Here is a 13,723-nt window from a genome sequence, read left to right on the forward strand (position 1 = left end):
AAGTTCAAATAATGCGCGAAGGGTCGTTCCACAAGTACCTGCTAAACTATATATATAAGCTGCCATGACGCAAAGCTTTTTTACAGCATTGATAAGATTCGGGTTGTATCTTCCGCAAGAAAGATGAATCCACCTTCCTTCACGTGAATCTATCATCAGATCATTCACTCTCAAAGCAATCCGAATCCTATCATTCATCTAGTTGCATATATTTCAGGTAACTAATGGATGATACAATGGTGTGTAAGATGAATCCTTCTATCAAGCGAAAGACATCCACAACCCTCCAACGTATACATGTACATCAACTTTTGTCATGTTGGGTGCTCATAAGCCAAAAACAGGACATGCATCACTAGCGACACGTTCAGACACGTACGCTGCATTATATTGCACTGTTTGAGAGCAGCTTGTCATGACAGAGATATATGGCAAGAGCTTCTTCAAGGTAATTAATACAACCAATTAAATGTCCCTACCTTTCCTCATTCCATGAACTTGTTTTTTTTTTTTTTTTGTTTGGTAAAAGATTCCATGAACTTGTTAAAGATATGCCTCCGGAAACTAGCTGGCCTGAAGACTGAAGTGACAGATATGGCCATATAGAAGAGCTTACATGCTCCACACGATCTAAAAGATAACAGATGACAGATGTAGGTTACTTACCCGGGTGTTTGACTCAAATAGATATTTTCAATTGCAGATCTTTTCCAACGTTTGGATGCATCATCTTCATACCAGGATAGCTTGTCATCGTGTGAATACAAGTCGTACATACCGGCTAGCCAGTCATTTGCCTAGAACAAGGTCAGATCATCCATCTCCATCGATCCATGGTATGATACATAACCCTGATAAAATTGTAGAGCGATTTCATAATATCCAAATTTTCCTTTCGGTTATCCTGTGTCTCCTCTTCTCAACCGCATATAGTATTGCCAATTATTTTCCAGTTCATGTTAATACCGATCTTGCATTTAAGCTGTGTCGTGTAACATGATACCCATTAAACTCGATCCAAATAAACTAACTGCTAGTGCAAGTTATCAATCTAAGGGAGTGGCTCCCTTTTTCTTTTCTTTTTTCCTTCAATTTTTGTGCAGCACCACAAACATGCGAAATGCATTACATGAAAAGGATTGAATGCAAACAGCCAGGTGGAAGCAATTTTTGACTGATCTCTCTCTCTCTCTATGTATATACTGCTTCCATGAGGAAATTAAAGGGAAAGATCCAAGAACGGCTGGAAACAGTATTCTACGTGAAGACGACGCTGAAGGGAAGGGCGGGGGCAAACCCCTGCTGTCATGAGGCCCATGTGCCTCCCCCACTGGGGACGCCGAAAGCTATGGATGGGTGTATGCTAACTATAATCTTTCTGCATCTTGTGTTCATGTTCAAAGAATGCATTAGTACCCAGAGTAATAAAAATAACTAGTAGTTTATCAAGATTAGTTCCTGGTTCGTTCAACTTGCTCCTGTTTGGTCCCCACTAGCTACGCACATTATTACTTGCTGCTTGCCTCCAATTAATCTCTGCTTCCGAGACTTCGAGCCACACGACTCTTATCGTTCATTGAACGTTTTCTTAGGTTGTCTGGAGCCAAAACATGAATGCCTAAAAATGAAGATTAATATTTGACTGTTTTAAGAGATTGAGACTTGCTACTTTTAATGGTGTTTCATTTAAATGAGTTCAACTTCTTAGCATCCCATGGAATGGAACAGCATATTGATGGTGTATAAATTTAAAACCACAGCAAGCTATAATAGATTTTAAGCATTTTATTAATTTTTCTTGATCTTTGTAGGTCTAGACTCTAGAGACCAAAATTAAGGCAAGCTACATCATTTCTTCCAACAATGCCTACATCAACAAGCAGACAAAGTGTAATCTCCATAGGACCATATTATTTGTTTGCTCCCGGCCTAACGTTTACGCATGTGGCCGGGTTACCTGCATGCTTTCCCTTATTTAATTGCTACCGTGGCCCTGCAACATCAAATAGTCTTAACGACAAATTGTTCCAGAAGCAAAATGGCCCCTTCAAATGTAGTGCAAATGTCCAGCTCAAGCCTTCATGCCTTTCCGGTCTGGTATGAATGATTCCAAGCTTCTCAATTGAAAGAGAAGGCGAAGAGCCTAGCATAATAAGGAGCTCATCATGGTTATGTAGATTTGCATCATTATAATGTCTCGAGAGAAACATATGCGAGCAAAATCCTTGTGAAGAGGATCTGATGGAATCTCTATATTCTATGGTCTAAAGAAGCACTCTATATATGGCTTTTCCCAGAGCTACTTTTGGTGATGTTGCACATCAAAACATATTATTATCACCCAATGTATTATTGAGGCCATCTAGTGGGGGCACAGTAAATTGTCCCAAAATGACCTTTATGTCCCCTTTCTCAATGGACAAGGGAGGGCTCTGAGGGTCCACGACATGATGGCACTATTTTGAATAGCAGGTGGCTATTCATTATTCAGTGGCCTCCCGTGGTGCCATTTTTTTATATAACGATTCCCAAAAATGTCTCGAGAAAGTAGAAACTGTTTCAATTGCAAGCTACCAACTTTCCTGATGGTCCTCAATTATGGGACTATAGTCCCCATAACTATCAAGATTTCTATCTGTAAGACCAGCTTCAGCTAGCAATGCGTGTTCACTACCTCTAACCTGTATGTTCAATTTCTTCGCAACTTTTGTTCCTTAAAAGGGAGGAACAAAACAAAACGTTTCCATCAAAAATATATTCACAACTTTCATGGAGATAACTTTAGGCCTCGCTGCACCAACATTTGGACACCAGCAGAAGAAATTTGCCCATTCTTTGTCGAGGATTTCCCTGATGTGCCCATATCAATCTTTGGAGAGTAAATCTTGAGTGTTTCTTCTAACTGCTCTTATGCAATCCAATACATCGATCCATCGCTGTTTTGGAATCTATGCCACTTTTTTTTTTTGTGCACAAAAACCACAATGTATTGCTTAATATCCGCATGCACGCAACTACAGTACGAAAGGCAAATGGTGATTAAACAACTCCAGAGGCACTTACTTTAAGGTGATCCGCCCATTGTAATATGATGACAAGTCTCTTTGAATGCTTCTCCATTCTTTGTATAATGGACTACAGATTTGCTAAGAGGAACACAAATCTCGATTTTTTAACATCCAGTTAAATATTCAAAATGCCAGAAGGTCATGCACAACATCAAACCATGCATGAGAAGATGGAGCATGGCTTGCTTTGATTTGAAAACTGTGCATAAGCTTTGGAACCACGTTACATATAAGAAATTTGACAAGATGACAAAAATAATGAGAGAACATTTGACCCGTTCGGGTTGAATAAAGACGAGCCAGCCACGAGTGGGAGCAGACTAGCTATTCTGCATCAAATGGAAAAAAGTGTGCGTCCCCACCTGACCAAGATGATGATGCCAGGCCCTGAATGGACCTTGCCAGTTTTGCTGTTGGTTTTCCTACAAGAGTTCTGAAACGTATCATCATCCCTGATGGTTTCTGGCATTTGAATTGAAGTTGTTGGAGTTTAGACAAAAGCTAGAAGCTTGTTTTCTGATGGGAAGGACCCATGGGTGGAGTAGTCAAATGGCAAAAGGCGCGGCTTCATATATAAGGTATTGCAGCATAAGAAAAAGGCTGTGCAAATTAAGGATGGCCAGCAGAGCACTCGTTGTAAATGAAAATGCTTCAAGTGACAAAGTCTTGAGTAATGTATCATATAAATCACAAAGCTTCTAAGCAATTTCGTAGCACTACCATACCATGCATGGACTTCTTCGTCATCGGCGGTATATTGAATTGAATTGAGTTTATAAGAACGAATTATATATACCTTGCTTAACAAGAAAGGAATAAGCAACAAATGAGAGGCAATTCAGAAGCATACATATCTTAAGCACCCAATCCACATTAAGAGGTATGCTTCGGTTTTTTTACACACACAAGGAGGATTTCAGAAATTTGGTTTGGAGTCATCGCGGAGCATTCAATTATTCCTAAACATGGAATTGGAATTCGAAGAAAATTGACTTTCTATGTACAACACATGATAACTATAACCGACGTATGAGAAAGGGGCAAAAAAAAAACCGAAAACATGGGTTTTATAGTTGATATAATACATTCACCGATGACGCTACAGGAAAAATTTTTCTCATACCACTGAAATGGTGAGGATTGATGGCTGAAAAGCAGATGTGGGAGGCTTAATTGATTCCATTGCCTCCCTTCTCTGAAAAAGAATTCTGCCAATGTTATTCCTCCCCCTCTTTAATCCTTGTCCTCTTTGCCTTCCTTGAGGCTCATATCGACCACCCCAAAACTCCCATCAACCGAAGCTGGAGGAGCTGAGGTTGTGGAATCCACTGTCGATCCTGCTTGAATCTCCTTGAACATCGCCATCACTTTAAGCATCGTGGGGCGCCGTAATGGCCTGTCATCCAAGCAGGCACAAGCAATCTTAAGGTGCTCCAACAGCTCCAGCTCCAGATTGGGGTCCTCCTTCAATAGCTCTGGATCAAAGACATCGGTGATTCTCAGCTTCGTGTGCTGCTTCACCCACCCGACCAAGTTATTATCCCCAAAGTCCGATGAGTCTGTCGGCTGCCTCCCTGTGAGTAGCTCAAGCAAGACCACACCATAGCTATATACATCCCCTTTGGTGGTGCACCGGAAGCTCTGGTAGTACTCCGGTGGGACGTATCCTGGTGTGCCTGCAAGGGTGGACACGCTCAAATGAGTGTCCATTGCGCTCATAAGTCTCGCCATCCCGAAATCCGAGACCCTGGCTTCCAAGTTCTCGTCAAGAAGGACGTTGCTGGACTTCATATCCCTGTGAATTATGTGGGGGATGCAGTTGTGGTGGAGGAATGCTAGACCTCTCGCCGCCCCGACTGCAATCTTTCTCCTTGCTGCCCAATTTAGCTTGATCCCGGCCTTCTTCCGGTCGTGCAAGACATCTTCTAGACTTCCATACTTCATGTATTCATAGACCAAAAGCCGCTCTTCTCCAACCTTGCAGTAGCCCAGCAAAGGAACCAGGTTGCGGTGCTTGATCTTTCCAATGGTCTCCATCTCGGCCATGAACTCCCGGTCGCCTTGCCCACTGACATGAATCAGTTTCTTGATGGCAACAACACTGCCATCCTTAAGCTGGGCTTTGTAGACATCCCCAAATCCACCGGAGCCAATTAGGCTGTCGTCATGGAAGTCATTGGTCGCCTCGAGGAGATCGGCAAATGTAAGCTTCCGAAGAGGCTTCTCGAATGTGGCAAGGTTGATGCTCATGGCCTCCGTGCCCGTCAGCTTCCAGTTGGAGTTGGCAGTGCCGGAATGAGATCGACTATCACCGATGTAGAAATCTCGTGAGCTGTTATTGTTTTCTTTCTTCCTCTTCCTCTTCCTGGTCTCCACCGCAATAATGATCGCACCAAAAATGCAGAAGAGGGAGAAGAGTAATCCCATCGCCACACTCCCAGCAAGGGAGCCCCGCCAACCGCGAGACCTCCGGTGGTCGCTGCTTGCAGTGCCATTAGCACTCTGTCCACAAGATGGGAGGGGGAAGCCACAGAGGCCGGAATTGTTCTCATACCGGTACCGTGGGAATGTGGCCAGTTGTCCCAACTCGGGGATGGTCCCATTAAGCTTGTTATTGGAGAGATCGATCTCGGACAGCATGGAGAGGCCGGAGAAGGAAGCTGGGATCGGACCTTCGAGAGCATTATGAGAAAGATCCAAGACACCAACATAGTGCAAGCCACCCAGGTCCGATGGGATCGGACCGGAGAGCATATTGTGGCCCAGGTTCAAGATCATGAGATAGTACATGCTCCCGAGCTCCCTCGGGATGTCGCCGACCAGCTGGTTGTAAGAGAGATCGAGGAAGATCATCGAGCCATTGTTGTTGAAAGTGTACCGAGTGCTCCCCATGTAAGGCCTGGTGAAGTTGCAGAACCGCCGGCTCGGGAGCCGGTTCAGCTCCTCCGGCCGTATTCCCGCGAACTCCAGCAGGTTCCCGGACCCGCGGCACTCGCTGCTCCCGTCGTTCCTCAGGTACACATACCGTTTCCCGGTGACCAAGCCGACGGCGATGTTGCCCGACTGCCTGGAGAGGGCCGGCGGGATGGTCCCGTTGAGCTGGTTGTCGTTCAAGTCCAGCCAAATCAAGCTCTTACAGTCCCCGAGCTCCGGCGGGATGGGGCCGGAGAAAGAATTGTTCCCGAGCTTGAGGATGGCGAGATTGCCGAGCCGGCCGATCCAGGAGGGAATGGGGCCGCTCAGGTGGTTGCTGGACAGCGAGATCCAGTTCAAATCGGTGCAGTTGCTGAGGCCGGCGGGGATGGATCCCGTCAGCCCATTATTGTCGAGGATGAGGTTCTCCAGGCTCCGGATGTTGGACAGCTGTGGCGGGATCTCGCCCTCGAGCAAATTCTGCCACATGATGAGATCGCGGAGAGAAGACAGAGAGCCCAGAGTGGCGGGAATGGCTCCGCTGAGGTAATTGAAGCTGAGGTCCAGCGACACCAATTTGGAGCAGTTGCGGAGGGACTCTGGAATGCGACCGGCGAACCGGTTGTTCTGAAGGTAGAGCTCTTTCAAGCCAGTTTCATAGCTTTGGCAGAGAGCCGAGGGGATCGACCCGGAGAAGCCATTGGAGCTGAGGTCCAGAAGCTCCAGCATCGAGAGCTTCGAGACCGCGTCCGGGAGGGGCCCAGAGAAGTTGTTGAACGAGAGCTCGAGAGTCTTGAGTTTCGGCATCGAAGAGACTAGAGTCTCGAAGGGGAACTCGCCCGAGAAGTTGTTGTTGGAGAGTGAAAGGGAGGCCAAGGAAGAGCACGAAAAGAGGTCGGAGGGAAGAATACCGGTGAAGTGGTTGGCAGAGAGGTTCAGGTAGCTCAAACTCCGGCACCCGCCGAAGACTCCCACCCCTACCGCGCCGGCGAGCTCGTTCGCCGACAGGTCCAGGTGTTGAAGGCCGGAGCAGGTGCTCATCGCTGGGATCCCGCCGGTGATCCGGTTCCCGCTCAAGTCCAGCTGCCGGAGGAGGCCGAGGCTGGACAGCAACCACCGTAGGTCGGTCTCGTCGGAGATCTTGTTGTGGGAGAGGTCGAGTACCTCCAGCGAGAACCCACCAGACCCAAAAGGGTTTTTCCCGGCAGAAGGGATCCCAATGGAGTTGCCGGAGAGATTGAGGGATCTCAGCCCCGAGCAGGCAGCGGCGAGGTTTAAAACATCAGCCACCGACCCCCCGAGGCCATTACCTGCGAGGTCCAGCACGGCGAGCTGGCTGCCGCACCGGGACGCCGCCGCCGAGATATTTCCGGTGAGGTTGGCGGAGCGGAGGGAGAGACTCTCTAGACTCCCGAGGGTCACGAGATAAGAGGAAACGGAGCGCAAGTCGGTGCTGAGGGCGACGCTCTGGAGGGCGACGCCGGCGACGCGACCAGCCTTGCAGCTGACGCAGGCGAATGAGCAAGGGTTCTGGCTCGGGTCCCAGTTTTGGAGGACCTGGGGATTGGGGAGCGATCTTTTGAACGACATCAGAAGCTCCAAGTCCCCGGCATCGCTCGATGCAACCCCTGAGAATAGTAGTAACAGCAGAAGGAGAAGAGGGAGGAAGTCCATGGATGGGCCGTCGAGGTCTCGTTCTCTTTCACTCATGGCTGAGGTAAGGGTTTCTAGGGTTTGAGTTCCGTCATTAGAGAGGGGGTGGGGGGGGGGAGAACGAGGGGAGTCAAAAGGTTAGGAGGGAGGAAGAGGACTGGTTATTTATCGAGGAAGAACGGAGGAGGAGGAGGGGTGGGGGGGGGGGGTGGGGGAGGAGGGAAAGGCCTGAGGGAGCTGTGGTGGGCCCACAGGCCATGTGCCCAGCTAATTACTGCTTTTTAAATTTAATTATTTAACTATTAGGATAACCTAGAATTTTATTCTTAGTTTAGATTACCGTGGCATCCCCCCGTTGAGATCTTTGATCGGACGGCAGTGATGGAGGAGAATCTGGGAGAGATTCGCAACGTGGAGAGCTCTCTGCTCGAGGTGGAGTCACGTGGTTCCCAACCTCCCGTTTACCGTTCCCTGTACCGGAAATATCCCTAGACATTCGGATGATTATATATTTTCAGGAGGGAGATAGTGGAAAGTTGGATGGTAGTTTGGTCATTTTATGAGGGACAGGGATGGCCGCAGGATCCAGGCGTGGGGAATCTTGAGATGGTGGCTTCGTGAATACGGGAAGGGTTTGGATTCTTCGCGTGAACTCCGACTCAAAGCTTGAGGTCCAGATCTTACGGTATTTCAATGTTAGATTACAAACATGCCCCGCTCTCCTTCTTAAACTACGTACTGGGTTTTGCTACGAAGCTCGGAAGGGCATTTTAATTTTTTTTTATTTTTTATATATTTTTGACTATCCAATTAAATACGAAACATTCAAATTTTAGCCGGATAAAAATTCTTATATACGACTGGTGCGACAATTTTTTAAAATTTTAAAATTATTTAATTTTTTTTAAATATTTTTTAAGTTCCATCAAAGATGGAGGAGGAGCAAGAAGAGATGGCGGCAGGGGTGTGGCGCGGAGAAGCCATAGATGGCAAAGAGACGTTGCGAGCGCCATCGAAGGTAGAATAAGTGCAAGAGCGAAGGAGGTGGGTCGCACAGAGAAGAGAAGGGCAGAGCACCAATGGGCGGAGGACTCGTCAGGGTGGTGGGGGCACCACAAGCGAGGGAGGGGGGGCGCGATGGTGGAGCTGCGCAGGCGGAAGACCTGCGGGTGGGTGATGGAGAAGAAGAAAAAAGACAAAGGGGGAGAGGGGTGGGGGAGGGGAGGAGGGAGGAGGATCCGTTGGGGGTGGTGGGGTGTCGTGGGCAAGGGAGGGGGGCACGATGGCGGAGCCACAAAAGCAGGGGAGAACCGTCGAGCGGAGGATTTGCGGATGGGCGGTGGAGAAGCAAAAAGAAGACAGAGGGGGGAGGGGGGCTGCGGCAAAGGAAGAAAGAAGAGTTGGGTGGTTGCGGGAGCGGGGGCGGGGCATGTTGTGGCGGAGAAGACAGGAGAGGGATGGCGGGGCGCGTTGCGGTGGAGAAGAGAGGACGAGAGGGGGTGGCAGGGCGTGCTGTAGCAGAGAAGACAGGAGGGGGGGTGCGGCACAAGCGTCGATGAGGAGGGAAGACCGGTGGGGGGGTGGCACGAGCATCCGGGGGGAGGGGGAGACCGCCAGAGAGGGGAGGTGCGGCACGAGCACGAGAGGGGTTGGGAGGCAATACGAGCGCCGGTGAAGAGAGGTAAGACCGTCGAGAGGGGTGGCACAGAGCATCGGGGGGAGGTAAAGACCGTCGAGGGAGGGTTGGGGGAGGAGGTGTGCGCAGTATGAAGATGGGACGATGGAAGAAAAAAAGATATAAAATATCTAAAATATTTTTATAATAAAATATTATAAAAAAAATATTATAGCAAAAATCACTACGTATGTGGTCATCCTCGCTCTCCCCGTGGGGTTCGGATTTCCTCCGATCGAGGGCGTTTTGGGCATCTGGAATAATTCCACGATTTAAAAAAAAAAATACAGTGGATATTTATTTTATTATTACTATTTTTTCACCTTGGGTGAATCTAACCGGACAGGCGATGGCTGCTTCTGTCAAAACGCATGGAATGAGCTGTCAAATCATACGAGACCTCGGGAGTCGGTGGAGCATCGATCTCGATCGTCTATTTACTTGACGATCAGAACCGTTCAATTTTGATCTTGTCTATAATTGACGGCCGATATGGGCGATCAAACGGCCGAGGGACGCTACAAGGGTAAGAAGGGAAAGGGAAAGAGGTAGCGGGAAAAGGAGGCAAAGCGGAGGATTTTAAAAAAGCTAAAAATTATTCATAGCGTGAAAAGGACGAAGCACATAGTTAAGCATCCTGCCCCAATAAATTCCCCACGGGTTAAAAGAAGCCACTCCCCGGGTGAATTTTGAAGAAATATCCATTTATAAGAATCATAAGCGAAACCAACTTCATTTGGGGAACCGACCCGGGGCGACATAGTCGCGAACGACAAGTTATGGCCACACACCCGTGCAATAAATGCAGATGGACCACAGGATGACGTGGTAGCCCCCACTCGCTTCACAGTCCTGGCCTACACGCACCAACGTAAGAAACCCAGGAATTGGACCACCGGAGTAACTCCAAACCCGAGAAAACGGCGGAGGGTACAAAACTCAGACGGTGGGGCAATGTCGGGTGCCCAAACATTAAGTCTTTTCAATGTCTAAACGGGCACCGAGAACCTCAAGAGAGATGGATAAAGAAAGGTGGGACCCAGAGCCGGGACGGACACGTGCGGCTGTCCGCTGACCGTGACGCGGCACACGTAGAGCGGACCCCACGCGTAGTTTGACTGATCGGGCACCGCCGGGCTCCTCCAGCGCTGATCTAGACCGTCCGAAGGATGAGGGGATAGAAATTGAGTAAGGAGGGCCCACCGATCTAAGGGATCCGATGGGAGAGGCGCGCTTGGGGTGTAGTAATCTGCGGAAGGGGTCAGGAATGGCCGTTAGATCGATCGCGCATCCAACTCTTGATATATCGGCTCCTTTAACGTTACGGCGGAGTGGAGAGAGAAAGAGGGGGGGACGCACGTGAGAGACCGATAGTAGGCAATAATTGGGAGGAGAAGACAAAATAGTGGGGGGAGAGACCCACCCTTTGAATGATGATGGTGAGGTGGGTTGTCCGGCGCTGCTATTGGCATGAGAGAGAAGAGAGAGAGGAAAAGGAGTTGGGTTGGGGGAGACTGCACACTTGAGTGTTTTTTGAGGGGTTGGGACTCTCCACGCTGTTCTTATCTTGGCTCTTATAATGTACAAACGAGTGTAGATGAACAGCATACTCACGTTGGAAACTTTTCCTTTGGATGCATCCCTCGTGATTCATACCAATCATGATATAGGTTATCAGTGATGAATTGAATGAGAAAAATCACACATCGGCAATTGTATATTTTTTTTCTGAGATGATTTTTTTTTTCTTTTGCAGTATTTTGGCATTTCTAATATATTGATTGGAAAAATTTTGTCAGAAAAGATTTTAAAAATTATCTTCCTGTACAAAATATTTTTTAACTTTGTCCCTCGGATTGTCTTGTCCTGTTCCATAAATTAAAATATTTTTTTGATTTTATTTGGAAGGCTAAATTTTTTATTTTAATTTTTTTATTGGATAGAATAACTCACTTATAATGATAAGTATTACTGTGGTTATCGTGAGTATCTCGAATTGATGGTTATCGCGAGTATTCGAATCAGCATGGTGTCGCAGGCTACTTCAAGTTGCCGAGCTGTCTCTACGGCCACCAATCGTTATACAGAACTGAGATATCCGTGCAATCCATTTAGCATATGAGCCACCCCTATTGTCTCCGTCGACTTATTTTTTCGATGTGCGCGATAGCTATCCATTTCGAATGGATCAACTCAGGTGTAATTGACTCTCCCAATCTCACGAGAGTGATTAAAAGCCGAGTTATCTCGCCCACAATGATATGTCCAACGGTCCCACAATCTCAAAATCATACGATCTCACAGCTGTGCAACCAGCTATTCGACGGCCTTCTATATAAACCATCAGAACCTCGAGGATCAGATAAGTCAATCAATCTCTCTCAAAGAATTCGTTGCTATTTCATTATTTTTTGAATCTGATTTAAGCATCCGAGAGTCCTCATCGGAATCACAATCTTCGATTTGAACTTGTTTTACAGGTTACTCCAGCACCAGCAACCCTATGTGAGGCTAGGGCTGGAATCGGGTCGAGCCCTATCCCAGCCCGAGCCCGATCCGAAATAATTTTTTGAACTTTGGGCCGGGCTTAGGCCTGATTTTTTTGAAAAAATGTAGGCCCGAGCCCAGGCCCGAGAACAGCTCGAGCCCAATCGGGCCGACCCGCTCCAATCGCAAAAACGAGGCGCCAAGTCGCAAACGGTAAAGAAACCATAAGGCTACAACGTATAGGTTCCAGAGAATCCACAGCCCATGCTGATGAATGGGACTCGTAAGACTTTCAAATCATGAATGGCGTACAGGAACCCTGAGGTAGGGCTTCTTGGAGGCGGAGGTAGGGGAGGGGAGGCATCGAGGTCATCCATGAGGTCCCAGGCATTGATGACAGCGGTGGGTGAGACAGAGACGGCGACGAGCTGGGGATCGGGGTCGTCTAAGGTTTTGAGGGAGCTGTAGGTGGTGGAGATGAGGGAGAGATGGATAGACTAAAGAGGAGGAAGAGAGATGGAAATTTGAGGAGAAGAGGAGGCGGAGGAGCGGGAGGAGAAGGTGATGCCGTCGAGGAGCACCATCCAACTCACCTCCCTCGTGAGAGTGGCGATGACCTCATTGATGTCCGTCCGTGCCTGAAGATTGTAGTTCCCATGCTGTCGGAGCCCAGATAGGATCCTCGCAGTGATCACCCGTCGATGCCGCTCCCTAAGCTTCGTCCTTTCCTTTTCTTTCGACCGCGGCTGCCTCATCGCCCCTCCTTGCATCATCCCCTCCCCCTTGCCGCTGCTGCCGTCGATTCTCTCCAGGACTCATCTCCAGTTGCTCGAAGTAGTGTGGGAGCCCGGGCCTAAATTTGGGCTGAGTGGGAGAGGTCACCGAGGATGGTGATGGCCACGGACTCATTGATATCATGGGCAACGCTGAGCCCCTAATCGATGCTGATAACCTCGTAGCAGACTGGGATCTGGGAGGGACGACGAAGAACGAATGAAGATTAATTAAAGCTTGGGCTCGGACCTAAATGTTGGGCTTGTAGTCGGGCTCGAGCCCGGGCCAGACCAATGGTAGGCCCGTCCCCGGCCCGAAAATGAAATGGACTCTTTTTCTGAGCTCAAACCTGGTCTGATTTTATTCGGGCCCAGCCCAAAACCCGACCCACAAGCGGCCTGGCCCGAAGCCCATCGGACCGGTCCTAGCCCATTTCCAGCTTTACGTGAGGCTTAGTCGCTCTCTCTCTCTCATCTCGATCGATTTTAAGCAGTAATAATATATTTACCATAAACGATAGAAAAAAAGCTTATTTAGAATGAGAAGTTTAGGAGAAAAGAATAGGGTTAATCCCCTACGTATTCTCCTCTCTCACATTTGATGATTAGAGTGGTTGCGACCCAACCCACACTTTTAGTGGAAAGTGGCAATGTTTTGCAATGAGCTGCTGGGCCACTTTTTATTTAATGAAAACTAATACTTACCTTATATTCCTTCCTTCTCCATTACCTATCAGGAGGGCGACATATGTCATACAAACCATCGAGGTGTAGTTGCCTTTTTTTCTCTGAAGAAATTATTCTAAACTGGTTTTGTATTTTTGAATCCTAAATTTTTGAGATCTTGACCGCTTATATAGCTTATCCCAAAAAAACAAGAAAAAGAAGAAGAAGGAAGACAGTGTCAACCATCACAGCACAACTTAAAACACATAAGTTTATTGAATTAAATAAATATATTATAATAAATTTAGTTATTCTAAGCAAGTTATGGTATCTTGATATCCTATACATCTTTTTTATAAAGAAGCAATCAATAAATAAAACAAAAAGAAATATACTTTAATTTATTCATCTGAAATTTTTGAAACTTTGTATGTAGTTTGAAAATAACAAAAAATTCTACATATTTTTTATTAATATATAAGTTTTTA

At 47.4% G+C, this 13,723-nt stretch overlaps 1 protein-coding gene across 1 annotated transcript; it reads right to left on the bottom strand.

The window, feature by feature from the left end:
- Positions 1-3,982: 3,982 nt before the first annotated feature.
- LOC105049690 (brassinosteroid LRR receptor kinase BRI1) lies at positions 3,983-8,777 on the bottom strand. Its single transcript, XM_010929461.4, has one exon. It carries the CDS (start codon positions 7,689-7,691, stop codon positions 4,302-4,304), a length of 3,390 nt encoding a protein of 1,129 aa, XP_010927763.1. The 5' UTR covers positions 7,692-8,777; the 3' UTR covers positions 3,983-4,301.
- Between the last annotated feature and the right edge of the window lie 4,946 nt (positions 8,778-13,723).

The sequence above is a fragment of the Elaeis guineensis genome, chromosome 2 (genome assembly GCF_000442705.2).
Source record: "Elaeis guineensis isolate ETL-2024a chromosome 2, EG11, whole genome shotgun sequence".
Classification (NCBI taxonomy): Eukaryota; Viridiplantae; Streptophyta; class Magnoliopsida; order Arecales; family Arecaceae; genus Elaeis; species Elaeis guineensis.